The 27,434-nt window shown below is 43.8% G+C and overlaps 3 protein-coding genes across 14 annotated transcripts in view; 2 read left to right on the top strand and 1 right to left on the bottom strand.

Moving 5' to 3' along the window:
• The window catches only part of LOC135103038 (ras/Rap GTPase-activating protein SynGAP-like), a 90,264-nt gene extending 74,857 nt beyond the window's left edge, over nt 1-15,407 (top strand). For 9 of the 11 annotated variants that reach the window (XM_064008931.1, XM_064008932.1, XM_064008924.1 and 6 more), the window contains 12 exons: nt 2,234-2,337; nt 6,369-6,591; nt 7,261-7,319; nt 7,441-7,613; nt 7,730-7,895; nt 8,102-8,293; nt 8,807-8,969; nt 9,263-9,405; nt 9,628-11,733; nt 12,064-12,335; nt 12,647-12,796; nt 13,742-15,407. In XM_064008931.1, coding sequence (XP_063865001.1) covers nt 6,465-6,591; nt 7,261-7,319; nt 7,441-7,613; nt 7,730-7,895; nt 8,102-8,293; nt 8,807-8,969; nt 9,263-9,405; nt 9,628-11,733; nt 12,064-12,335; nt 12,647-12,796; nt 13,742-13,832 — 3,642 coding nt within the window. In that variant the 5' untranslated portion in view covers nt 2,234-2,337; nt 6,369-6,464 and the 3' untranslated portion in view covers nt 13,833-15,407. Of the gene's footprint in view, nt 1-2,233; nt 2,338-3,343; nt 3,678-6,368; nt 6,592-7,260; nt 7,320-7,440; nt 7,614-7,729; nt 7,896-8,101; nt 8,294-8,806; nt 8,970-9,262; nt 9,406-9,627; nt 11,734-12,063; nt 12,336-12,646; nt 12,838-13,741 lie in introns of those variants that run through there. The other 2 variants (XM_064008927.1, XM_064008930.1) reach the window with 2 other exon arrangements.
• Nucleotides 15,408-16,031: 624 nt separating this feature from the next.
• On the top strand, nt 16,032-27,434 carry LOC135103037 (myb-like protein I). The gene is made up of 3 exons (XM_064008920.1): nt 16,032-16,145; nt 22,565-22,775; nt 25,931-27,434. Exons 2-3 carry the CDS (start codon nt 22,713-22,715, stop codon nt 26,780-26,782), a joined length of 915 nt encoding a protein of 304 aa, XP_063864990.1. The 5' UTR covers nt 16,032-16,145; nt 22,565-22,712; the 3' UTR covers nt 26,783-27,434.
• LOC135103036 (M-phase inducer phosphatase-like) lies at nt 19,576-22,691 on the bottom strand. 2 transcript variants are annotated; one of them, XM_064008918.1, is made up of 6 exons: nt 22,552-22,691; nt 22,107-22,347; nt 21,338-21,914; nt 21,080-21,253; nt 20,339-20,986; nt 19,576-19,767 (listed from the first exon to the last, which is right to left on the bottom strand). In XM_064008918.1, exons 3-6 carry the CDS (start codon nt 21,682-21,684, stop codon nt 19,680-19,682), a joined length of 1,257 nt encoding a protein of 418 aa, XP_063864988.1. In that variant the 5' UTR covers nt 21,685-21,914; nt 22,107-22,347; nt 22,552-22,691; the 3' UTR covers nt 19,576-19,679. The 2 variants fall into 2 exon arrangements, with proteins under 2 accessions (XP_063864988.1, XP_063864989.1); XM_064008919.1 differs by having other exon boundaries at nt 22,107-22,344.

Here is a 27,434-nt window from a genome sequence, read left to right as displayed (position 1 = left end):
GTGACGCTCCTCCCTGGTTGAACATTCCCAGTAAAGTTTTCCCTTTCCTGAGCGCTCATTTCCCTTCCCTTCCCCCTGCCGTCACTGAAGGGTCTGCAGCAGCGGCCGTTAAAATTCAATGTTGCTGTAAATCACGGGTCAAGAGGTGAGCGCGTCATTACCATGGGGGTCGGGCTAGGGGAGCGGGGTGGGAGGAAGAGGGGTGGGTTGAAAAAAAAAAGAAAAGAAAAAAGAAGGAAAGGAAATTACTCTTCCGTGAAAACAGTACCTGCAATCTACTATATAGAAGTGATGGCTACGAAGCAAGACTTGAGGCCTCAGCAGCAGCAAGGGATGAAGTGACGAGTGGGGACGCAAGTAGAGGATAGATATTTTTTTTATCTTTTTTTTTTATCGTCTGTATTTCATCTTGCTACACATTGTCGTTCGTCTTTTGTTCCTTTTTCACCTAAAATTGCCGATGTTCCTCGCTCGCTCAGTAAGGACCAGTTTTGCGTTACTTAATATCACACATTCCTGGGTAATCAATCTTAATAACACTTACGAAACACTACACATTATCTTATCCTCGACGCTCCCTGTTCGGCGCGTCTGTGGACGCTGCCACTTACAGACTATGACACGCCTACTCTTGCTTCCATCCTTCAGGAATCATGAGACGAATTGCATATTATTTTGGGGAAAGTTAGGCGAGCGTACGGTAAGATAGGGTTGGGTTTTGTTAGGTTACGGTAGGGTAGGTAAGATTAGCTTGGGTAATTTAACATAAACTAACCAAACGCACCCTGGGATGGCTGGTGTGGCTCATATTCATGTGATCCTGCGGGACCTCTGAGTGTGGGAAATATTTAATGGCGCAACTCAGCACGTGTGTCCACTTCCTGTAAATTAACACTGCCTCTCCCTCGACCCTGGGAAGCTGGCGCGGGAGGGCGGGAGAGCTGTGCTTTGCGGGGGATGGCGGCGCCTTCCTGTAAACATGCCGCGGCCAGATAAACACGGATTGCGAAAACATAGGCTAGGAAATGCAGCACAGGTCAGTAATGGTTTGGGAGACTGGTGGCGTGAGGGCTCGACCTCTGAACTGCGAGGTGTGTGGGCCTGAGAGGGCAGACCGCACACCTCCCTCCCCCAGCCGCCCACGGAGGCACGCCATAGTGCTGCCTTTATGCCGGGACTCCTGCAGCCGCCTCACCTCGTCCACCTCCGTGCCGTTCACCCCGTGGCCAGCGTGCGGCACTGTGTAAATACCCGGGTCTTGCCTCCGCGGTGAGTCCCCAACCACAAGCCGGCGGAAAAGACACACTATACGGCTTCGCTAATCACATTATAGGCTCGTAATAGCATCGACTGCTTTCCACTCCCGCGGGTCCCTCCCCCTCTTCCGTTTCCTCCCTTTTTCCTCCTCTCCCTCGCTCGCTTCTCATTTTACTCCATCGGACGTCCTCGCTGTAAATAGCCCGCGATGTTTGGGTGTCATGTTTTGCCTGGGAAGGGAGGGAGAGGCTGGCTCCTGGCTCCCATCCCCACCAGTGTTTATAAGACCCGGAGGTGTGGTGACAGCGTTGTCGGGAACCAGGAAGAGGGGAGGGCCGGAGGAACCTCCTTTGTATAGAAGGGACTCTTGAGTTCCTTACACTCTCCTTCTCTCCTTCCTAACCCTTATCATTCTCCTGGGATCTGCACACCCGCGACCTTCCCTTCCTGTGGGAATGAATCATGTATGGGATTTCCCTTCTTGTATCACAGCTAATTCTTCTTATGGGATTCCTTATCGTGTGGGATTCAGTCAGGATTTACCTCGTGGATCTACTTGTTCGTTGTTATTGATTTAGGTTGTCTGGTACTGATTGATCGTGGGGAGGTTCAGGTGTGTGTGTGTGTGTGTGTGTGTGTGTGTGTGTTTGTGTTTATCATCATCATCATCATCATCATCATCATTATTACTATTATTATTATTATTATTATTATTATTATTATTATTATTATTATTATTTTATTTTCTATTACTACAACAACAACAACAACAACTACTACTACTACTACTACTACTACTACTACTACTACTACTACTACTACTACTACTACTACTACTACTACTACTACTACTACTACTACTACTACTACTACTACCATCACCAGCACCGCCACCAGTGCGTGAGGTGCGAAGTGTGGCAGCGCTAGGCAGATTCACCATACCTGCATCACTGACAACCTTGCTTTCCTCCCTCAGACACGTCGTATGAGAAGGCCTGTGGGTCGGACAGGCGTGGGTCTGCCCCTGCCACGCCCATCCTCGGGGGGCGGCACGCGGACTCCACCCCTAGCAGACTTGTGGTGAGTATTGTACCTTGAGAGGCTTGTATGTAGAGTGCCTACAAACACACACACACACACACACACACACACACACCAGGGCACGTGTACTTATTAGTGTTGTGTGCTGCTGCAGGTGTGGTGTTGGCAGTGGTTTCAGTCGTAGGTTATCTCTGTATTCTGACGATGATCTCCATTATTTCTCATCGCCACAAGTCACCAGGAGAATATAGTATTTCCATGGCACGTGTCCGGTGTGGCTGTGGTTTTTGGGAGCGGGGAGAACTGGAAGCAGGCAATCGTGTGGTTTTTGGCATGGCGGTGGCGGTGACGGTGGTGTGTCAAGTGGGCTGCCACGTGGGACGGCGCAGTGTGGGTCGTGTCGGGGTGCTGCTGCTGGTGAAAGGACTCGTTGTTCAAGGTGTCAGGAGCCGGCACTGTCACCACGTCACCTTCCACACCAGAGTCGCCACTATAATACAAGACAAACCTTGGCATGCATCGAGAGAAACTGCCCATCACGTTTGGCCTTGCTGGTAGTAGTGGTGTTGGTGATGGTGGAGTGGTTTGTGGTGGCGGCGCTCAAAGGATACAGGGTTCACTGCAGCTGTGCGTGATGTCCAAATGGTTCCCCGGTATCGTAGTAAAACTGGTGCAGAGGCTTAGTCTTGTGGTCTGACAGGGCACGTGTTTCACTCATCTTGGCACGTGTTTGAATCCTCCTGGATAAAGCACCGCACAGTCGCGATAGAGGCCTTCTATCCTTCACTGTGTTTTTGAAGTTTTCGATGAAAGTAAAGGCCGCGTTGCCTCATGTCCTGCTCCCGTCTGCGACCCTCCTGGAAGTCACACTTAACTTTTTACTGAGGCTGAAGGTCACAGTGATGTTAACGGAATCGCCTCACTCGTCAGAAAAAAAAAAAAAGAGTAAGTTGCCTCTCAGCCGGTAAGACCAGTGAATCATTGCCATGTAGGCGTGAGTATTCTTGTTTTTAGACAACGCCACAACTCACATATCCGGCGAGACAGAGAGAGAGAGAGAGCGGGTTGCCTGTGTTGGATCAAGTAGTGGTGAACTGGAGCGTCCCGTGTAATGATCCTCAGAGTGTGGCTTACGGAGGAGAGTGTGATAGTGTTTCTGGATTACATTTGAAGCTGTAGAAAGTGGTGATAGTGAACCTTCAAGTAGCGAGCAAGGGACGCTTCGTGGACTGAGGGACTCGCCTTCACACCTGCCTGCTGAGCGTGAGACGTGGAGGATAATTATACTTTCGTGGCCGACGATGTTTTACCTTCACGCGAGCAGCGAAGGCGACCTCACCCGGCTCGAGGAAGACGTCACTCTCACCTTCGGTAATTCGGTGCGTCAACACATAAGTTTATTTTATTTCCAAAACACCCACCCATATATACACAGCCAAGTGTGTGTGTGTGTGTGTGTGTGTGTGTGTGTGTGTGTGTGTGTGTGTGTGTGTGTGTGTGTGTGTGTGTGTGTGTGTAAAATGATAGGTATATCCCTTATTAGAAATACATAAGGTAGCGTCTTATTAACCTGACGCATTATGAGTCACGTAACCGTTTTCACAAATCTCTCTTAGATACAAAGATGAATAATACTGAGACCGTCTCTATTATTACAATACAATTACGTGACTGCAACCGTGACGCTAAGGTTCGTATTTCCCAACGCTTTGCGCTTGCTAAAGGAATGCTTTCAGAGGCCACGAAGATTATATTCACAACGTTCTCATAGTGCAGAATCCTTGTTAAACTTTCCCTGGAATAATGGAAACAGCTTTTGAAGATTACAGTAACTTCCACTACAACCAGTTATAAGTAGTTGAGTTACATCGTTGAGGCGTGTAAAAATATGAAAGTGTGTCGGCATGGTGGAGGTAAAGGCCGGAGATGGACCCTGCCCACTTCCCGTCCCCTGGGCACGTACCCTCCCCGCAGTGTTGTTCACGATAACCTTGCCTCGCCTCACGCCACTCACAAATAACACGTAGGCTGGTATTTTTAGTATTTTTATAATGATGAGATTATCTCAGGAAACACGAGTGTGGCTGGAGGGGAGGCAGAGGCGCCGTCGTGGCCTGACTCCTCCTTCACCGCTCACTTATATGGACAGTGGTTGTGTAGTGTTTATTGCCGAGACTTGAGATCCGGCAGCTTACACACACACACACACACACACACACACACACACACACACACACACACACACACACTGTAAGAAAATAAATGAGACAGATTTCAGTTTAGTGCGAGAGTGCTTCCCTCGCCCTCCTCTCCCACGTCCAAAGTGCAGCTCTGTAACCACTATACAGCCTCCTTCACACCCCTGATTCTCTCTCTCTCTCTCTCTCTCTGTGTGTGTGTGTGTGTGTGTGTGTGTGTGTGTGTGTGTGTGTGTGTGTGTGTGTGTGTGTGTGTGTGTGTGGTTAATTAGCTGCAGAAGCGATGAGCGTCAGAAGAGGGAAGGCAACACAACATCCTCACCGTTCACCGCCACACAGCCATGACAGTTTTACGCTAAAGACATCCGAGGACCAGACTATGCTGTCTGGTGGTCCATCTTGCGGGGGGGTTTAATTGAGCGATAGCAGGGCTGATGCGGTGTGGAGTCTGTGTAAGGCCCAGTTGTTAAAGGGATCACATGAAGATCAGCCACTCCTGCTGTTTTTTTGAGATGATAAGATAGTTTAGATTAAGTTACCTCATCCGACTTGACATTATTAGCCCTAAAAGTAGATGGGGTGGCATATTTTCGTGTTCCGGTAAAAGAGATCCTAAGTGGTACTGACAGCTTTGATCGTTTTCCTGAGCGGCAGAACAGACGGTGGGAGAAGCCTGGCAAAGAGCAAGTTCCTCACGCCAGACGGAAGTAGGTGTGTCCAACATCGTGACAAGACACTTATCATCAAGAAAACGTTACGCCATAGGTTATGACCCGGATGTTCGCGAGCGCTACCCCACCGGTCCAGCGTGGCACCGGCAGCCGGGGTGCAAAAAATGCCGCCCCGCCTCTCGGTGCTGCAGCCACAGCCCGGCGCTTTTGACGAGGGGCAGCCACTTGTGTATCACAGGATGGGGCTACTTGTGGCTGCAGGGATAAATTAGGATGTAGGTGAGCGGTGCAGTATGCTGGTGTGGAGGAGGGGAGGGGACGAGGGAAGGCGGCAATAACCCCCTTGTCATTAGCCGCGCCACCGCCATCACTCACCCGTCGACATTTTTCCAGTCTATGTGAGTAAATGCGCTCGCCTGTGATGACGGCCGGTTGTAGCTCCGAAACTAGACACAGGATATTATCGGAAATACTCTTATTGTGATTCTCACACAAAGTTAACCGGCAATGAATATCGTGTTCAAGAGTATTTGGTACCAGACTTGGGAAATATGCCACCCAGCGTTCCTCCTCCCACACCTTGCCTTCGGGCGTGGAGGGGCACGAGCTGTTGCCTCGGACAATTACTGTTATCAAAGGTCTCCCAGTGGTGGATCGGTCGTCATTCACGGGCTGGGCGTGCAGCTTGGTCGTCAACACAAGTGTTATACTCAAGGTTGGCATAAGAATTCATGAAAACGGATTGTTAAGTGGTGTGACTTGAATATAAATTTGCCTCTGGTGGCGTATAGGGTTCTTACAAAATGCAATTTCGTTTCCTTATTGTTTATTTGCAAAATTGCTTTAATGCAACTAATAAATGTCATTTTCTAGAAAGTTTTCCTACAGGTGAAAGAACGCAACACTTCATTGGTAATGGTTATATTCTCTACAATTTCCCAGTTTCGTTACAAACGGTTATTGCTTAAGGAAATTTCTTAATTTTTCCTTTCTGTTTTTTTTTTTTTTCCCACCAAGACTTTACTGCAACCTTTAGGAACCTTTTTGACCTTTAATAACCTCGTGGCATACATGTCCTGTCCTTACAATATGCAGCACACATTTCTATATTAACGCTACTGGATTAACGGGGAAGATCTGTCCAAACGGGGAATGAATATTGTGCAAGTGGGCTCATCGACCTTGATATTCTTGTTTGCAGAGTTTCTTCAGCAAGCGGTCATTTAAAAGTAACCCACTGAAGAGAACAAAGTCTGTCACAAAGTTGGAGCGAACCAAAAGAGGGAGTCGTGGAGGCATGAGTGGCTTGTTGGAGGCTGACCCGCTCTCTCTGGGCTCCTCGGCGGCAAGACTCCGGTCGTCACGCTCCCATGAATCCCTTCTGTCTAGTCACAACATGATGAACACCCTCGACCTGGCAGCCGGTGAGTCTTTGCTCAAAGTAATGTCGAGTTTGCAGTGACTTGGATATAAATGTAATCCTTTAGTGACATTCTGTGCTTTCTGTTTGTGATGTAAATCTTTCTTCCTTGACCATTTATGATTTATCACCGACTATCACCAACTCTTTACTGTTCTCTCATTTATCTAAGATGTCTCAACTTTTCCAAATTATCAGCAATCAAAACCAAATATTTATGTATTCATATATATATATATATATATATATATATATATATATATATATATATATATATATATATATATATATATATATATATATATATATATATATATATATATATATATATATATATATATATATATATATTATATATATTATATATTATGTGTGTGTGTGTGTGTGAAGGAAGTTTGAGGGTGTCTTACCACTCAGCTCATAGTAAGGTAGGAAACAGAATCAGGCCGAGACTTCCAGTTTAGATACACCAGTTACTAGTATTTATCTACTATGTCACTGCATTGCAGCTCCTCAACCACTCAGTGTCATTCTTTCATCTTTTATGATACACCAAATGTTTCACACTTTCATTGCTTTCACCATTCCTTGTCATCATTATCTCCCAATAATGTTCATCTTTGCTGTTGAGTTTAACATTTGACAAGTGTGTAACTTTATCCTTCCCTTGCAGGCGAGGTGACCATCAAACCCCTGCACACCAGTGTTCTGGGGCAGGAGCACTGTTTCCAGGTAAGTCCTGAACACCACCTCACAAAGGTTTTCATGTGCTCACATTATTGGTTATATGATAACAAGTCTGTCTTATAGGTGACCCTTACACTATTTATGACCTCATCTCAACCCCACACAGGTAACCTCTCCAACTGGCACCCGGTACTTCAGCTGCCGGACAGCAGATGAGAGGGACCGCTGGGTGGATTCCCTACGCAAGGCTGTCAATCCAAACTTTGACAATGTGCGGAGGACAGATAACTCACTCAAAATATTCATATTGGAGGCAAAGGGTGTCGCTAATAAAAAACGGTAAGCAAATTTTTTTAAATGAATTTTTTTTAAGGCTTAAAATACTTTGGTTGTGCTCAGTAATAAAGATGTAGCTATTTTCTAACTTTCCTGATTTTTTTGTAATATTGTTGCAGATATTTTTGTGAGCTCATGCTGGATGGCTCCCTGTATGCCCGCACTTCCAGTAAACAGAAGAGTGAAATGTGTTTTTGGGGAGAACAGTTTGAGTTCAGCAGCTTGCCTTCTGTAGAGAACATCACTATATCTCTATACAGAGAAGGAGACAAAAAGAGGAAAAAGGTGCAGTTACTATTTTTTTGTTGATATTTTAAGTCAAAACACTTCACTTCCTGCAGACTTCCACATTAGCACTTGTTACTTTCACTGAATAATTTTTTCTTCTGTAGCTCTGAATTCCTTGACATTCATATTTATCTAAAAGTTATTTATTTTCTACAGGTTATATGATTGTTGTCATCTTTACATTCTTACTCTCATTTCCTCAGGAGAAGAATGTGTTGGTCGGGTCTGTGAACATACCTGTATCCAATGTGTCAAGTCGGAGTCACATTGAGAAGTGGTATCAAGTACAAAATGACAACAGAGCCCCTAGTAAAGACAATGCAGCCCTCAGAATCAAATGCAAATTCCAATCCATTGACATCTTGCCAATGGAGCTGTATACAAATTTCCTGCAGGTTAGTTTCTTTGCCAGTAAGAATTTCAGATATTTAGCAGCTGTACCACTGTGTTTGGAGCTCTAAGCACAAAACATAAGAAATAATGAAAAAAGGCAAGAAATATTAGATTTAAGCTTGTTAAAATTAGATTTGAAAAGGAGATAGGAAGAAACTGGTTCTCAAATATGATGTTATATGACTGTGATAGAGTGAGTTTCCAAGTTGCAAGTCATTGGTGAGCTTGAAGAAGGATCATTTAGATTTTTGACAGGGATGACAGATAGACAGCTGTATGCATGTACGACATCTTGTACAGGGATTGCCACATGCAGACCTACTGTTTTTTTTTGTAGTTTCCATTGTCCTTATCTTTTTATGTAATCTGTTCTTTTTTTAACAATGATATTATCATAGGAGCAAAAACAGGGTATGACATTTCAAATGTTCAAAGTATGTTTCAGAACAAGACAAGGTATACTTTTTTTGTCCATCTCTCATTATCTGAAAATTAATACAACTTTACTTCAACAGTATATAAAGACAAACTACGGCACTCTTTGTGAACTGCTGGAGCCAGTCATTAGTGTTAAAGCCAAAGAGGACATTGCCACCTCCATGATCCACATAATGCAGAGGGAAGGAATGGCACGAAACTACTTGGCAGACCTGGTCATGCTGGAGATTGAGAGAATTGGTAAGACTTTGTTCTCCTGAGCATCAGCATAAGTGTGCATGTACTATACTTCTAAGGGATTTGGTATGAGCTTGTTCTCATAAACTACAGCATTAGTATGTATGTAGCAAGAAAGAATAATTCACAGATTGATAAGATTAGTGAGAGTTTGTTCTTATTAGTATCTGTGTAAATGTGCACATATGAAAAAAAAAATATGCACTACCACTTTTCATCAGAACAAAAAAACAAAAAAAGTAATAATAATGATGATAAGTTGATAAATCATGTTAATAATGTTTATGTGCTTTCAGATGATTCTCATCTCCTGTTCCGTGGCAACTCTTTAGCAACCAAGTCCATGGAAGCATTCATGAAGCTTGTGGGGAATAAGTACCTGCTGGACACCCTGAGGCAGGTCATCAACAAGGTGGTGGAGACAGGACTGGACTGTGAGGTGAGAAGGCAGTGATATAGCAGGACATGAAGTATACTTTATACCTTGTGATATTTTCAGTGCTCAGTTTTTCAAAGAACTTATGTCTTTGCTCACAATGTCAAGTGAAAGCCCCTAAAGTATATTCTATGAAACTTATAAACAGCAGTAGAAGAATCCATGAAGTACAGTCTTTTAAACTCAATGTATTTGTATCTTGCATGATATTTTATTTTATTCCAGGTTGATCCCATGAAAGTGCCCCAAATTTCATCCCTTCAGAAGCAACAGGAAAACCTCTTGTCCACTGTACGAATGACTTGGTCACGAGTCCTCAACTCCCATCCCTACTTTCCTGTGGAACTTAGAGAATGTTTCTGCACATACAGGGAACGCCTTACCAAGATTGGAAAGCAGAACCTTAGTGATAATTTGATATCTGCATCCATTTTCCTAAGGTTCTTGTGCCCTGCTATTCTCTCTCCCTCACTGTTCAACATTACTCAAGAGTACCCAGATGAAAGAGCATCAAGGAACCTCACTTTGATTGCAAAAACTCTTCAGACACTTGCAAACTTTACAAAGTTCCAAGGAAAGGAGAACTTTATGGAATTCATGAATGAATTTATAGAAATGGAACAGGCCCAGATGAAATCCTTCCTGAAGCAGATCTCAAGCCCTGCAACCCATGATCATAGGGTGCCAGAATATGACAGAGACATTGACATGGGCAAGGAAATTTCACTGCTGCACACATTCCTGACAGAAGCCCTCAAGAAGCTCTCCACATGCACCACCAAGACCAGCATTGGAGTGGCACAACAACATGAAGTTGAAAAGCTTCGTCTCATTCTGGAGGAGATACGTGTGGCACAGACTCAGCCAAATATCAACATTGTACAGAGACTTTCTTCCCACAATGCACCCACCTCTCCCATTGGAGACCCATCCCTTACTCAGGAGACTGCTAGAGTAGAAGACAGAGTTGGGTACCAGAGCCTTCAGAGGAATATCTTCCGATACAATGATCCAACGGTTAGTGATGACCACAAGCTTCTGCCACCCCCTCCAATCAGTTTCATCCAGTCCCCTCCAGAGCCTCCCTCTACCCCTCGTCCCTCCACCCTGCCAAGAAATACTTACTTGATGGGTTCTGCTCGTAAGCCAGCTGTAGACTTGAATACTGCTGATGACTATGTACTGTTCTCTGCGCTGGATCCTGAGGGCAAGGCAAGAGACCCCAGTGCAATAGGGCACAGTTACAGTTACAGTCACCTTGCCCCCACACCATCCCAAAATACTTCCTCTCCTGTCCACAACCACAACCACCAACACCATCATCACTTCCATAATCATAGTACTGCTTGGTACAACAACAGACAAGTATTCCCTAGTCATCAGCAAGTGAATGGCCATGGGCAGGTTCACCAAAATGGACATGTGGTGTCAAATGGTAATCCTGAGGAGTCATTAGATATTAGCCATGAAGAAAATGATCAGAATTCCACCGGTGAAACTGAAGGAAACATGAAAGGCTCACAAACATCAATTTCTCAGTTATCTAATGTAGCATCCTCAGGTTACCAAAGCTTTGCATATAGCCAGTCCTCTAGCCCTGTTGACCCATCCATTACTCATCATGATGCTGCCAATAACAATGCAGCAGCAAATAATAATAGCAACAGCAGTAATAATAGTAGTGGCATGCACATATCACCTCACATGACTCCACCACAGTTGTCAGCTCCTCTGGCCTTCAACAACCCCATGTACCACCTCAATGCAGCCACCAGCTCTCCTCGACCAGTCCCTCACCGTGGTCCTCGCATGGCTCACCACCACCATCACCACCACCACCACCACCTGCAACAGAGTTCTCAGCAACAGCAGAGTCCAGTGAGCTCCTCCCTCAGCTCTGCACACAGTGTTGAGGACTTGCCTTCTGTCCCAACCATCACCTCAAGCTTAGCCTCCTCTCGTGGACCTCAGCACCACTCCTCATCCAGTGAGGACAATACATCACTGGCTTGTACTCCTCCTTTAGAACATCGCGGTTTCAAGTCAGGAGCTCCCAGAACTAACCCCCGATGCTTGCCTCCTGGCTGGGGCCAATCAACTCTTGCACCTGTGACACCTGATCACCACCACTCAACCTCTGACCTCTTAGGAGGCGCCCAATGCAGAAGAACAAAGACAGCACGTCGCCAGTCCACAGGGGTCAGCACCAGCCGGCGGCAGCCCTACAAGTATGACAGTGACTCTTCTAGTGACGAGCAGCAATCCCCACCAGCTCGGGTCAGACCCCAGCGTGGCAATCACAGAGTGTCCGAGATGAAAACTTTGGATGAGGTTGGTTTTTTAAACTAAGCTTTATGTGTGGATTGTGCAAAATTGTATTATATTATATGTAAGTACAGATGACATGCAGCTACAACATAAAAAGATAAAAAGAAAAATTACAAATATTACAGTATTAAAAATATGTAGTCTTTAAGCCTGTATGAATGCTTAAAGCATACATTCATTTTTTTTTACTTTTTGATACAATAAACCAGATATTACATTATATGCATACTCATGAATGGTTTTATGTAAAGTATTCCAAACCACTTCTAAGTAAAAATATTATAATTTCATCCACTATATATAGTAATTTTTGTATAAACTCTCATCTCACAGTATGAACAAGAGATTTTGGCTCTAAGGACAGCAATGGAGGAAATGCACCACAAACTAGTAACAGCAGAAGAGCAGGCACAGACACGTGCTGTTAACTCTGAGGGCTCAGAAGCTGTGCCGCCCACCTCTCCCTGCGACCCCCGGCAGCGATCCAGCAGCACTGCCTCCCCCCTCACCCACCACCAGCACAGCAGACACAGCCGCCAGAGCCCTCAGTGTCCCCTGGCTCAGCAGACCGGTGACCAGGCTCAGATGAGAGAGATGATACAAAAGTAAGACATCAAATTTTTTTCTATTTAGTGTTAGGATATTTGGAATCTGTAATGTAATCCTTTATTTTCTTGAATAGGAAAAAAGCTAAGAGTTGTTCCAAGAAATGCTTTACAAATATGCTACTCTAAAGAGAAGTAAATGGTCTCTAACTGTCAGTTTTGTTCCTTATGTGACCTTAGTGTCTTCCTTAAAAGAAGCATAAAAGAAAATGTGATTATATTTAACATTTCAGTCTTAATTACAAAGATATACATATATACCAAAATGTTGACTTCATGAGCTGAATTAATGAATAAATTTTTAATTTCAGGTTACAGGAGCAATTCAGGAAAGAGCAAAAGAAGATGACAGAGCTCATGTCAGAAAAGGATGCACTTATTCAGGCACAGGAGGACAGAATCAATGCACTTGACCGCACCAACACGCAGCTTCTTATGGCCCTTGAGCACATCAGGGAGCTGTAAGTCACCACCAAACGACGCAAGACTCCACTAACGCACCGTAGGCATTGCTGATTGTTGCTTGGGGAGCTTGACTAATTTTATTTGAGTGTTTTCATAATTTTATCTGATGTTTTAGGAATGAGGCTGTAAAAATTCATTCTTTCTCTTCTGAACAACACTTAAATACCAGGTTCTCTTTCTCATAGCTACTTAGCTTATATAACATTTCTAAACCATTTGAGTAGAGAATGTAAATATTTATCATGGAAAATGTAAAATAGCACCTAATAAGCCTAGGAACAGATGGCATTATTGTATTTTGCATGCCTTATTTTTTTTTATAATATTTAACACTAGAGTAATTCTGCATGGAGCTGAGTAATTGTTTAGGCATTTTGCTGAAGGTCTTTTGCTGCTAAGTAATGCTTTACATCTTGACTTGAAGACAACTCAGATAATTTTGAGCATTGCTTTCACTTGGCATTTTTGTAGATCATACACCAAGGACAGCTTCTGAATGTTAGTTTGAATGCTCAAAACTCTGTAGTTGATGCAAGTACTTCTTGCTTAACTCAACTGTAACTGTCATATTTTCTGTCTGTATCTATATCCATCCATTCATCTCTTCATCCATTCATCCATCCATCCATCCATCCATCCATCCATCCATCCGTCTTTCCAACTACCTGCCTATCTATCTGTTTATCAGATTTTCTGTCTTTCTGCTTATCTATTTGTTTATATATATATATATATATATATATATATATATATATATATATATATATATATATATATATATATATATATATATATATATATATATATATATATATATATATATATATATATATATATATATATATATATATATATATATATATGGTCCTCATTTTTTTTATTTTCAAGAAATTTGTTACACAAAGATTTTCTCCTAACCCTCAAATGTGTTCCTGTTTCAGAAAGCTGAGGGAGTCAGTTGAGTCACCCGCCGCGGCTCAGGAAGTCAGTCAGTTGTCCGACACCAGTGACTACAAGAGCAGTTCCTGCTGAACGCTTAATGGTCAGGAGAATGAACCCTGTAATATTATAAGTATATACACACAATTTTCATATCAAAGGCTATTGTAAGGGTATATACCTACCGGCACTGGCCAAGGTAATGTTTGGAGTCATAGTCCTTAATATTGGTATACACAGAGATAATTTTTTATATTAGTCTACTTCTGATATTCATTATTGGTGGAAACTGTTAGCACACACCTCCTAATAGTGAATGTTCCCTGTATTTCCCTCACTGCAAATGCTGCCCCAGCGCATATGTTGTGTGGACGTTTCCAGTTTGTTTAATAATCAACCCCGTGGATTATCTAGTTTCTTAGCTCTTATAGGAGATTCTGGATAGGTAAGCCGATCAAATGTTAAGTATCTCAAAGTAACCTTTTAATTGCAATGTATTCTTCATCACTTAATTTCTCGAATTACCATATTTTCATTGTAATGAAAACCTTATAAGTGTACTCCATGCCAACAAGTGTTATAATCAGGTTTGCAGTATTAAGCTATTACTAATGGACAAATTGTGAAAGTGTTAAATACAGTGTAAATTAGGCAATATCAGTAGTCTTGCAGGGCTGAACAGCTAGCTAGCTTCAGCTTCCCCTGGCCTTCTACTGGAATATTTTTGACATAAATATATTTTTCTGTCAATCTAAACTAAGCAAATTCTGGCTAACCAGGAAGGACTTGGTCTGGTACTGAGCTTAACTAAGAGCAACTCAGTCCAGGCACACCATCGTCATTTTTTATGATGGGTATCTATGGCCAAGTCCTATAGCCAATGCTGCCTTATTGCTAGTATTATAACTTGGTGTATGTCTCAGAAATTGATTTAAGAGCATCATAAGGTTGAAGATACAAAGAATATTCAACTCTTACAAAGGGAACTAAAAAGTAAATAAGACCTTTCAAATGCAAATGTTCTTGGCTTCTTGTGCTCATTTTTTATTCACCAAGAATAAGTTAGTGTCCCCACTGCCTGGGACCTGCTGCACAAAACACTAAGTGAGGCTGATGCTCCCAGATGATACACTGAATTGAGCACTTCATGCCTTCTGCGTCTGTTACGTCTGTACCTTGATGTTGCCGTTGTCGCCTCTGTTCTCGGAGGTATTTCTAACCAAAGATTCACATTTATATACTTGGATATATAGATATATAATTTATATTGATTGCAGTTCAAGTATGTCACACTGAGGGCTTTAAACATATACAAATGCTAAAAGTACATAATATAAAGTCTGAATGGCAGGCCATTTTCATCACTGTGAGCAGTGTAAGGCTCTTATGCTGACACTGCCTCCCATGAGAATGTGTTAGCCCATTCCAGAATAATTATTGGCTTTTATTAGTGTATATGGTGAATGTACTCTATTTGAGTGTATTTATTTCATTTTAGTATTCAAGTCACAGAAGACCTTCTGTAAATGTATATAGTGTAAATTTTATAAATTATGTACACTGTTTGGTACCTGTTTCATGATCCTCCGGCACAAGCTGTTGTCTCGTTCCAACATAGGCTATCAGTGTAAATAATACTGGTGTGAAAAATAAAAATCTATGTGCTAATGTTTCTTTGTTATCACAGAAAGTGAATGTATGTACACACATACCCAGACAAGTAAAAAAGGCTGAGAAAATTGATGATGGTGCATTAGGGCAAGGTTTGAATATGCAACTGTGTTTTGCTCATTATGTGAAAAATAAATTAATACAAAGCTGCAACTGAATGAATTGATGAGAAGTCTTACACAGTTGCACAAGCAAAGACTGAGATAATTAAGGTGGAGGTAGCGGTGTGAACATGAGAAATCTGAAAATTAAAGCAAAGTTGGTTAAAACATACATACAAAAACAAATGGCCTTAATATTTTTTTCTTTTTTTCAATGTAAATCAGAAGAGTAAGTTATATTCAGTAATGCAGTTCACAGCCACAGGAACCAATGAAATGGATAGATAAGTGACTATGTAGTCTCTGTGAGTAAGGAACATGAAACACTAGATTAAGTTGTGAAAACCAAATATCCCTTGTCTTTATATGTAGTCCAACATATCTCTCTCTCTCTCTCTCTCTCTCTCTCTCTCTCTCTCTCTCCACACACACACACACACACACACACACATATATATATATATATATATATATATAGAGAGAGAGAGAGAGAGAGAGAGAGAGATGGAGGAACTAGAAGCGTTGCAATTTCGAGACGACTCGAAGCTTTGGTCCGGCGCAATGGGAGTTTCCTGGTCCAGCGCGCCGTGACATCACAACATGGAGGAAGAGCCGCAGCACAAGGAGGACGCAGGTAAGAGCATGCCTACATTACACAAAGTTTCTCTTTAATGTTAATATGTTTGAGGTGTCCGGTGGTTCTGTCATATTCTGCAACTTGTGCACGGAAACGTGAGGGGTCATGAACTCCAGCATTATGAAAGAGGATTTAGGTATATCATTCTGAAACTGGACAATTGAGTCATGCTGACCTAAGGAATGTATATCATTCTATCGTTGCCAATTCCTTGAGTTCACGCTGCCAGACTGTAATGGTTGCGTGCTCCACTCGACAGATGATGGGGTTCGCTTCATAGCTGGACGCAAACCAAGGAAAGTATAAAATCATTGACGCAAATACTTCCCACAACTCTTGTCATTTCTTCAATACCATGTACTTTCCTTCCTCATATGAGTGAAGTTCTGGTTGATGGTACAGTCCATGGGATTACATACTGAACGAAATGAAAGCTTTATGCATTGATACCATACATGAATGCTGTGCGTATTTCCATCCTATCCAGGGTTGAGACTGAGCTATGAGGAAATGCAAAACGACCAAAAAAACACCTGCCTGGAGCGACACTATGGAATGTCAAAGAAGAGCTACGAGTCTGTGATGTACGATGAGTTGTTCGTAAGAATTTGATAGGGTCGTGTGAGCTGTGATGCCACAAACCAGTGACGCGTAGATGCTGCTAGTAGATAAGTCACCAGAGTAGATTCTGGTGGCGACTGGCAAGTTGTCCTGTTCTCTGGCCTTGGTAAATAAGGGTAACTCACGATAGCGATGCTTAACGAATATAGTATATAATCTAGACGTTAGCGGAAACCTTTATATGCCCATAAACTTTCAACCAATATTACATGGCGTTAAATAGTCATATCATTCAGGCTGTACTCCTTGTGCTGTCCATATTTACAGCTGCCGTCTCAGAATACCGGATTGGGTCGTGCATTCAAATACCGTTGCGCACTTCAAGTGTCAACTGGATAGAATATGGTAAGGCCAGGAACAATAGTGTAACCATAAAGCACGTACGTTCATAACCACCACATGCAGCCACAGATAATAATGACCAGGTTGTGGAGCTACTGGAGTCATATCTTCTAGAAAGACTTCCATGAATATCAGTGAGTGCCTGTGAACACGGTCTTGAGCAGAGTGCACGAAAGGCACTACAAAATAAAAAAAAAATAAAAAATGAAAAATCTAATAATAACAACAATAATAAAAATAATAATAATAATAATAATAATAATAATAATAATAATAATAATAATAGTGAAAAGTCCTCTCAAACTATATACGAAAGGTTTATGCGAAAATCTGAAATGTCAGTGATATAACAGTAAAGTACAGAGATAACACTTTCTTCCACTACTTAAAGAACAAACAGAAGAGGCGTAGCTGGAGTTGGTATGGAGAACTTTACACTGCAAAAACTTAGCGTACTTTTTGATCGTTAGACACGTGTACCTGTCAGCATTACAGACTAGGGGTGGGGACAGTGGGTGCCGTATTCCTTGCTGTGGTGAAACTCAGGTGAAGCTGCAGGGAACGAAGCAGCTCTTTTGCTACTTGCATCATCACAGTGTCTGCTGCGGCTCGCGTGCTGAGTATGTGGGTGCCCAAGGCAGCGTCCAGAGCGAGGAGGGCGGCCAGCGACACGTCAGCCTCCAGCGACGCCCTCCACGGGTTGTGCTGAAGGAACTGAGGTTATGAGTCCAAAGATGAGGATTAACGTGACTTGAAAAAAATATGCGTAATCATATAATCAGCTTCTCTTTTCTTTCTTACCGCAGCGGCTTGGCGGCGGCGGCGACCGAAGTCGATGTTGTTGATGTTATTAGCATTGTTGTTATTGCTATCTGCATTGAGGTTCAAATTATTGTTGTTGTTGTTGTTATTGTTATTGTTGTTATTATTATCATTATTGTTGGTGTTGAGGATGTTGGTTGTGGCGGCGACGGCGGCAACAAGAAAGTTGAGGAGGGTGAGGGCGCCGACTCCCCGCTTTGTGGGACAAGGGTTGTGAACGTCTTGGGACACCAGGGAGGTCACGGGGTCAGGCCTGGTCGGGGGTAAGGGGGAGTGTTACCACCGGCGATCGGACTATACAAGTGTTCTGTGATCATTAGGTGGTTACTGGTGTGGTAGCGGTCATGTGGCGGGAGGGATGGAGGGGGAATATTGCTCACCACTGCATTGCAATACATTCGCACCCACTGATTACTGAGAAAAAAAAAAACCGCGAGTACATTGTTTGTATATAAATCACTTCGTGTCTACAGTGAGCCTGGATATTATCCTGTAACATAAAAATATGAGAAGGGGAGGGTATTAGAGCATGACTCACCTGTTGGTGGTAGTATCGGCAACACTTACTTGTAATGCATATTGTTTCCTCTTCGCTTCATGAATTCCAGAGGAGTTAATGGAAGATTGTGTGGCAGGATCCTAGCTTGCTGCCCCGTTAAGGCCTTCCTCTTGAGACGAGTTGCGAGAGAAGGGATGATAGTCGGGTTAAGTAGTGTACTGTGAACACGCGGAGACAGAAACAAGGTAGAAAGGTTGGCGGGCATTGGAGACGCGGTGAGATCTGACAGGTGCCCGAGAGTGAGTGTGTTGTTGCTGTAAACAAACATCTTTAGTACGAATTCCTATGTTACACGTCGCTATTTTCCACCTTGAGAACTCTGAAATTAACCGTGTGATTGTTTTGATCTGTCAGGCTAAGTAAGATCGTGGTGCAAGCTTTTTTTTATACTTTCAAAAGACACCATGAACAGCAAAATTGATAAATTACCGAACATTGCAAAGCTTATAGCGTCTGTAGTTAAAATTTTCCTCGGCAGAAAGTATTTAGTGTCATTAATAGGGAACATGCTCTCGTCTCACTTCATCACACGCACAACCGCTTCAATCACTCGGCAGTCTTTCATTATTACTCCATCATGTATTCTGGAGCTAATGTGTAAGACTTTCGATTGTGGGACTTAACTTTCAATGCTATGGCTTATTAATTTCTCTATACATTGCCCAGTGTGTTGCTCCTCGTGTCGCCGCGGCCACTTCCCTCCCTTGTATTTCTCCAACTGAGGCTGCTCTGCCCTCCTGCTTGCCTTTGTCTTCATGCTCCGTGGATGTGTGTATTTGTTCACAAACTTCCCGTTACGGTCTGGATTAACTCTCTCTCTCTCTCTCTCTCTCTCTCTCTCTCTCTCTCTCTCTGATGTTAGCGATGCAATTATCATTCACATTTCCTTCTCAAATTCACTCTAATATTCAGTTGTCCATTCCAGATTGTAGTAAGTCTTCTTAGAGTATCACGATTGTCTTTCGATTCCTCCGTGGCAAAAATATTGTGGTTGGTTTAACGAATGACATATTTTCAAAACTAAGCTTATCGCAGTTGCTACTGGATACGTTATGCTCTCGCTAAGACGACAGAAAAAGTAAACCAGATTATACTTTTTATTGTTTGACTTTGTGGAGAGGGAATGATAGTGGTGGTGGTGGAGGTGAAGGACTAATCAGAGGCAGTCATGGCAGGTTCATAGTCAGTCACATGGTGGTGATGGTGGTGCAGGAGGTCAGATAGTGCAGTAGAGCAGGTGAGGCGCCTGGCAGTAGGTATCTCAACACCGCTCTCCTGGAAAGAAGCAAAAATGTTCTATTATGGCGTGATAGTGCGAGACTAGAGGATACAATTACATTATGAACGTTTGTGGCATGTCTTATCATTTGTCTTCTTACTGATTAACGTGAATTTTAGTTATTTTATAGTTATAACATGAATCTATGTCTAGCTTTGATTATGCCTTTTTTGAGATCACTTAAATTCGATTACAAAACGGCCAATAATTATTTTGTCTTATAATTCTACTGCCTCTTCTCGGTGATGAGCAATGAGCGACTGACACGCGTATGATACATAATTCAGGTACTCTTGATATGTAATACAATCCGCGCTTTGCTGGAAAACGCGACAAGCTCTTAACATTAGGATCTGCGCTTTTGTAACACGATGATTACATTTCGTTTGTTTAATTTTTAACTTCACCGTGCGGGACTCCATGGTGACGCTGCTTACTGGCGGAACATTAGTGAAAGAAAAGTGTTACCATATTCAGCGAGTGACATCAACGTAATAACACCCACCATATGACCCCGATGTTGTAGCGAACTATAATTTGCCATTTACGTGATAAAGTTGTGATCACCTTAACTCCAGGAACACAGCGGCGGCGAGAGAGCCACTAAGGGAAGCCACTTGGGAGGCGCCGCACACTAACTCTTGAATGGTCTGAGTGCTGGGAGATGCCACAGGGCTCTCCTCTACTCGTGTGGCTTCTATGGGGCCTGCAGGGCTTTTCAGACTTTTGAAGGAGTGAGAGCGTGTGAGAGAGGGTTGGGCAACCAGTACTTCCTGCACCGCCAAGACGAGGTCGACGGCCAGCACCAGCGCCACCTGTGCTTGGCTTGTATGAGTGACGCCGACGCAAGGATGGGGAGAGGGTAGGGTGTAGTTGTTAAGGAAGGCAGAATAAGAGGAGTTGGATCCTGTGAAAGAGTGTCTTTGTGAAGTTACTCTTTTCCGTCGCCGTCCCATCTGATTAAGATCGATGTTGTTGACGTTATTTGCATTATTGTTGTTGCTGTTGACATTGATGTTGTCCATGTTATTGTTGTTATTATTGTTGTTATTATTATTATTGTTGTTGTTGTTATTAATGTTGTTGACTATGTTGATGGCCATGTTGGAGGACGCGAGGAGGAAGTTAAGGAGTGTGAAAACTTCGATGCTTCCCTTCGCAGGGCAGGGATCCTCGGGCTCCTCTTCAGGTACCAGGAAAGTCACCCCTTGGGTCCTGCAAGAAACACCCATGGGTGTGGCGATTGTTCATGTCAGAAAGGGATGAGTGGCATCTTATGTGACAAACCTTTCTCAAAACTTGACTTACGGCTTCGTCTTAGAATCCATTCGCCTGCGTTTGCTGGAGACCGAGTCGCTCAGCTTAAGACGTTGACGGCGTCGCTTCACAAACTCTAAAGGGTTGAGTGGCGGCAGTTCTGTTGTAGTGGTGGTGGTGGTGATTTGAGGCAGCCAAGGCCACCAACCCTGATTCCTCCGTGCCCTGATGGGAACAGGAGTGCCACTCTTAAGCACTATGCTAAAGAAGTATTGTCAGTCACTTACATGACACACCGTAGATCCTTACCTCGTGTGATCATCGGCCTTGTCTCTGCCAGCGTGTACAAGCGAAGCAGCAGCACCTCCAACACGAGGCTTCTGCCACACCACGCCTCCTTTTGGCTTCAGTCCTTCCCTTGTGGCATTATTTGTTCCTACTTCAGACACCAGGGACTTCCTCGCGTCATGAGAAGTTAGTGAATCTTGCAAACCATGTATTCTATCCTTTCCATCACCTCCAGGGGACCGCTGTGTTTCCCCTAGCAGTTTAAGTGTGGGGTGGGACCCGGCACTCACTAACACACAAGTGGTTGTTAACATTATAATCTCTACCGACATGAACAAGACAAGTGGTGTGTGTACTGCCCCTGCCATTGTGTTTATGATTGTATACTACCTAGTTGCTATGTTGTTGCTAAAACTTCTTCGACAAGTTTCCAGGGCTTACAGGTCACCACCAGAGCCGTGGATGAGGGTGGACGCAAGGATAGATCTTTAAGCAAGGAAATGACAGACTTCCAACTTCCTGAGCGGCCAGGATGTCCCCAGCCTCAACCCCTTCCGGTGCCTCGCCCTCCACCAGCAGACGAGCACCCACCACCCGGCTGTGGGATGGAGGAGTGAGAGGTTTTGTAATCCTTACGTCGAAAAAGCAATAAAAAGAGGATGATTGATTTGATTGATCGATTAACTGATTGACTGATTTAAGGGACCGCAAAAATAGGATCACGATAGCGTCCTAAGGAGGAAGGACTTGGAGGAAATGTAAGCAACATTAGGAGACAAAAATAAAGTACCTGAGGAAATGTGTGACGGCGCCCAGGGTGTGGCGGGGTGTGTGGGTGGGAGGGTGACCGCTGTTGCTGGTATTGGTGTGGACGTGAGGGGCGCCTCGAGAAGGGTCTGAAAGGGTCTGGCCAGAAAAGTCCGCGGCGGTGCGAGCGACGCTGCAGAAGGCGTAGAGTGTGCAGGAAGGATGACGCTCCCCTGCCACTCGCTGCCACAGTCCCAGGGCTAAGACAGTGCCCAAGGATGCTGCTGGAGAGAGAGAGAGAGAGAGAGAGAGAGAGAGAGAGAGAGAGTGTGTATGTGCCAATAACATCATAATTACCAAAACAATCTATTTTCGCTGAAGAAATTTGTGTAACAATTTATAACACTTATTCAGAAACTCTTAGCAATAATTGCTTCTTCCACATTTGAGTAGAAAGGAAAAGACCTACTTGATTATCTAACGCTTACCTTCTTCATATAGTTCCTCAGGTCTGCTCGGCTGCCTCACTGCATCATTTCCCTGGTCCACTTGTCTACCTGGCTGGCTCCCCCGTGAGTTGGTGGCACCGCGAGGATCCAAGGGTCGCCCGCACCCCTCGCTGGAGACGCCCCGCACGCTGAGGTCCTGGATGAGATGGAGGAAGAGGAGAAAGAAAAAGAGAATAGAGAAGAGCGTGTGTGGTTGTGATAAGGTTAGTGTTTAGTAGTTAGGAGAGAGAGAGAGAGAGAGAGAGAGAGAGAGAGAGAGAGAGAGAGAGAGAGAGAGAGAGAGAGAGAGAGAGAGAGAGAGAGATGCACATTTCGTTGGATAACTATATGAAAACAAAATATGCCTTCAGATAACACGAACGTAGGGAAAATGATTCAATAATACATATAATTCATGTTTTGTATATGGACATGTTTGTATTTTATTGTATATCTCGGGTTTGTATTACGTTAAGGCTTTTAAAGTTACTCAACGGAAGTGGCAAATTTACCAGAGAGAGAGAGAGAGAGAGAGAGAGAGAGAGAGAGAGAGAGAGAGAGAGAGAGAGAGAGAGACACTTCTACCCACCTCAACAGCTGCCCTCACTCTCCTCCCTTCTCGTCTGCGCATAGGGGGGCGAAACTGGATATCATTTACATTGTTATTATTGTTGTTATTATTGTCAACGTTAATGTTATTATTGTTGTTGTTATTATTATTGTTATTGTTGTTGTTATTGTTATTGTTGTTGTTGATGTTGTTGGCGATATTGACCGCGATGTTGGTGACGGCGATGGCGAAGTTGAGCCACGTGAAGGTGGAGACGCCACCCACGCCAGCACAGGTATGGGCGGGATGCGGCGTGGTGGAGGAGGCCCGGTACACCCGCCACCCTGACCTGAGAGAGAGAGAGAGAGAGAGAGAGAGAGAGAGAGAGAGAGAGAGAGAGAGAGAGAGAGAGAGAGAGAGAGAGAGAGAGAGTTTTATCCTTGATGATCGTGATAATAATAATAATAATAATAATAATAATAATAATAATAATAATAATAATAATAATAATAAACTATAACAATAACAAGTAGAATGCCTTTCCTCCAATATTCACTACTTAATTAAGCACGTGTAGTAGAAGTGATTGCCACCACAACGATGGAACACTTGTGGTCGCGATATATACAAGCTGCGAGGGAGGAGGAGTGGCGGTACGGCCGGTGTCACTGCCACTCTAATCTTCTCATGTTGGTGAAAACTCAGTACAGTGGTAGCATCTTGATTGCCGCCGTAAAGTGATAATGATTCATGTTGTGATTAGAATGGGAAGTCAAATGAAACGTGATACTGCTTGAAATTTAAAATACATAACGCAAATAAATCATGAAAGTTAAATGATAAAATTTCATATAAGATACAAAATATTTATGTATTTACTTTTTGTTGTGCATGAAATTGATTACATAATAAATAGTCTTTGACTAGTCAGGCTTAAAGAGAACATTCTTGCTTACAACATACTGAAGAATATGTAAACGTTATTAGAATATTTGAAATGTGTAGCAATATCTCGCTATGCATTGCAGATATTCATGGTAGGCGTGCCAATTTTCTCATATAGAGCATATGGGTTTATATCCACTTAACTGAAATGTGGACAAATCCTAAACTTTCACTATTCACGCTGATATAGATCTACTGCGACTTTTTTTCAAATTCACGTAGGCTTACATGCAGATGACAGTGCCGTGACGTGACGCCTTGGTGATAGCCGCCATCTGTAGCCTTTGGTCGGTCGTAAGACAAGATGTCAAAAGATAACAGGGCAGGATTGGCCAAGCTGAGCTGTCATGACTTGCGCCTCAGGGGCTTTGATCACCCTCGTGGAATCGGTTGTCAAATTATACTTGCTTTTCCAAGATTTCTTTAAGTATTGTTGTATGCTTATCTATTTTTTTTTATTTTTTATAATATGTGGTATTTGTTTTGATATAAACTGGAACATAATCCCCAAGTTCTTTTAACTACATGTTAGTTGATTACAATAAGGAAATCCTACAAACTTAAGCAGTGCAATGTTTAAAGTTTCTCTCACCTGCCTATTGAATTATGCGGACTGAGAGTGGCGGTGGCAGCAGTGGAGGCGGCGGCGGCGGCGGTGACCTGACTAAGCACAGACAGATTTGTCATCCCAAGCAGGATCTGTCGGTCCAAAAAAGATGGTGTCAAGGTTTGGTAAAGGATACTTTGTTACTTAGCTCTTGATGATGATGATGATATGTGTGTGTGTGTGTGTGTGTGTGTGTGTGTGTGTGTAGTAAATACCACTGTACCTCAAAGGAGATCCGTCTCTCGCGTGTTGACGTAACGCACTGAGGATGAGCCGCTATGGGGAGGGTGGTTCAATCCAGCGCCTCACACACTCACCTAGTTCACCGAGTCCCGTTGAGCAGCTCGCTGTAGACGCCCACCTCCGCGCAGCGAAACCACTCGGGCAACCGATCAATGTAACGGAAGGCGTAACGGCGTGACGATAAGAGGGTGAGGGGGCTGTGGGGTGCGGGAAGAGGTTCACTGGGAAGAATCAGAGAGGCTGGGAGTGGATGGCATGATGCTCGATCTGATAAAATACAGTTAGTATATATCAATAACTGATCGTATTTCATAGTATTTCATGAAGAATAGAATAAGCCGCCTCGGTGCTGGAGATGATGGCGTGCTGGGAGAGTGGGAGGAGGAGCAGCGTAGGTTTTGTGGTGCTTTACGATGTCGTTGGTCGCAAGAATTAAGGGTGTTTGCTTAAGCGGGCATGAAACGAGTAGCATCTGGTACTTTTCATCACTTCATGCATCTTGTGGTGTCTATCATTATGATTTTAGGGATTTTGTCGAAAGATCAGTATTGAAAAACTCATATCTCGGGTGTAATAAATCCAGCAAGCGCCGTTGCCTTTCATCGCATCGTATTAAAAGAAAGTACCAAATCGCATCGTATTAAAAAAGTACCAAATAAATAACAGAGAGAGTTGGCGATGCTGTATGCGTGTTTTCATAACTTTATTCCTAGAAGTGGCTTATTTTCCCGGGTTAGTAGCGGGATCTCTTGTACGTGATTGTCTCGTGTAAACGTTTTGAATTATTCCCTCCACGGACGTCCGAGTCGCGTGACGTCACGTGAGCACACGCCCCGCGAAGTGTATCGGCATGGAGGCGGTGCGTTCCTCACTTGGTGCCGCCGCCTCCTGATTCAGAGTCACACAGCAGAGCTAGTTGGGAGCTGTGAGGCATGAGGGTGTTGGGTGTTCTGGCCGCGGTACAGGCGGTATGTGCCTCAGTGGTGCCACCTGCCATATCGAGAATCCTGGCTCACGGACCTCCTCCTCTTCAGGTCACAGAGCTGGCTGGTCTGAAGGAGGAGCTGCAGATCCTGGCAAGTCGTCATGTGGCGGACAACTGGCGGATAAAACGTACCGAGGAGGCAACCTGGGGACATGGAAGCCTCTCCTCCGCCTACCACGTTTTGAGCCAGCTGTCTTTTTTTCCAAAGCTGTACACCTCAACCCCACTCGCCCAGCAGCTGCAGCAATACTTCCTCAGACTACTGACAGTCCGCGTGAACCGTTCATCCACCGCTAGTGAAGTGGTACGCCCAAGGATCAAGAGGGAGGACCGCGGCGTGATGTACCTTCCCGTGAGAGGTGGTGGTGGTGGTGCCGCCGCCGCATGTCCTTCCTACGCAGATACTGTGTCGGCCTCCCTCACGCAGATGGCCTTCGCTTCCGTAGCAGTCACCGTCTTCAACACAGTATTTAACATCGTGAACAACATCAACAACAACAACAACAATAACAACGTAAACAGCAATAACAACGTGGCAAGTAACAACGCCAACGCGGCGAGCAACAACAACAACGGGAACCAGGTGGACGTGGTACTGCCGCCGCCAGTAGGGAGACGCCGACGCCACGAGCCCGCTTCCGCCTGGACACTGGCACCTACGACCGGAGAGAACCTCGTTGATGTCTCGCACACTAGGGACTCCCTACACTTTATTCGCGGCAGCATCGAAGATATGGATGGGTGCCTTCCTCGCAAGACGTACGCTCGTGCAGCCCTCGCTACTCTCCGCGCCCTGCAGGACATCCTTCATTCTCCAAGTTTTGCTTGTCAGGAAGATGAAGGAAGAGTCGTGGCGACGCAGAGTTTTCAATTTAGGCGTAGTGATGCGGTGTTGACGTGATGCAACACTGAGGTGATGCAGGATACACAGTGAAGGTTAGACCAGTTAGACCAGTGAGTGATGTGAGATTATGATGACTGACGCCTTGTTAAGCGTTCATGGACATGTATGTATATAGAAACACTCGCGCGCACACTAATATCCACACAAATATCGTTATATCGTTAGGGATCCAGGTCCATCGTTGCGGGTCCGTACCAACACCACACTATGTTACGGACCCGTTACGTACAAATATCTTTACGTTACGGGTCCCGTGCAAACTTTTTTTTTATTATTATGGTTCTTGAGATCAATACGATTTTACGTTACGGGTCCCGTGCAATTTTTTTTTTTTTTTTTATGGTTCTTGAGATGAATACGATTTTTTTTTTGTTTATTTATGGTTCTTGAGATGAATACGAATTTTTTTTGTACTGCTTTTTGGGAGGTTCAGGGAGAGAGGACACGGAAGTATCAAACGGACGCATTTAATATAGTAGTAGTTTACACAAGTAACGGGCGGGCGGGCGAGTCGCATGACATGTGAGCGGGTAGTATATAGTAGTAGTTAGTAGTAGTTGGTCACAGTGTGGCGTTTAACTTGGCGTTTAACTTAACGCTAGACAAAGATGTGCGACTAGGAAAATTTGAATAAAATTTGTATACTATG

Source organism: Scylla paramamosain, chromosome 8, assembly GCF_035594125.1.
Source record: "Scylla paramamosain isolate STU-SP2022 chromosome 8, ASM3559412v1, whole genome shotgun sequence".
NCBI lineage: Eukaryota > Metazoa > Arthropoda > Malacostraca > Decapoda > Portunidae > Scylla > Scylla paramamosain.
This window is presented reverse-complemented; position numbering and strand designations above follow the sequence as displayed.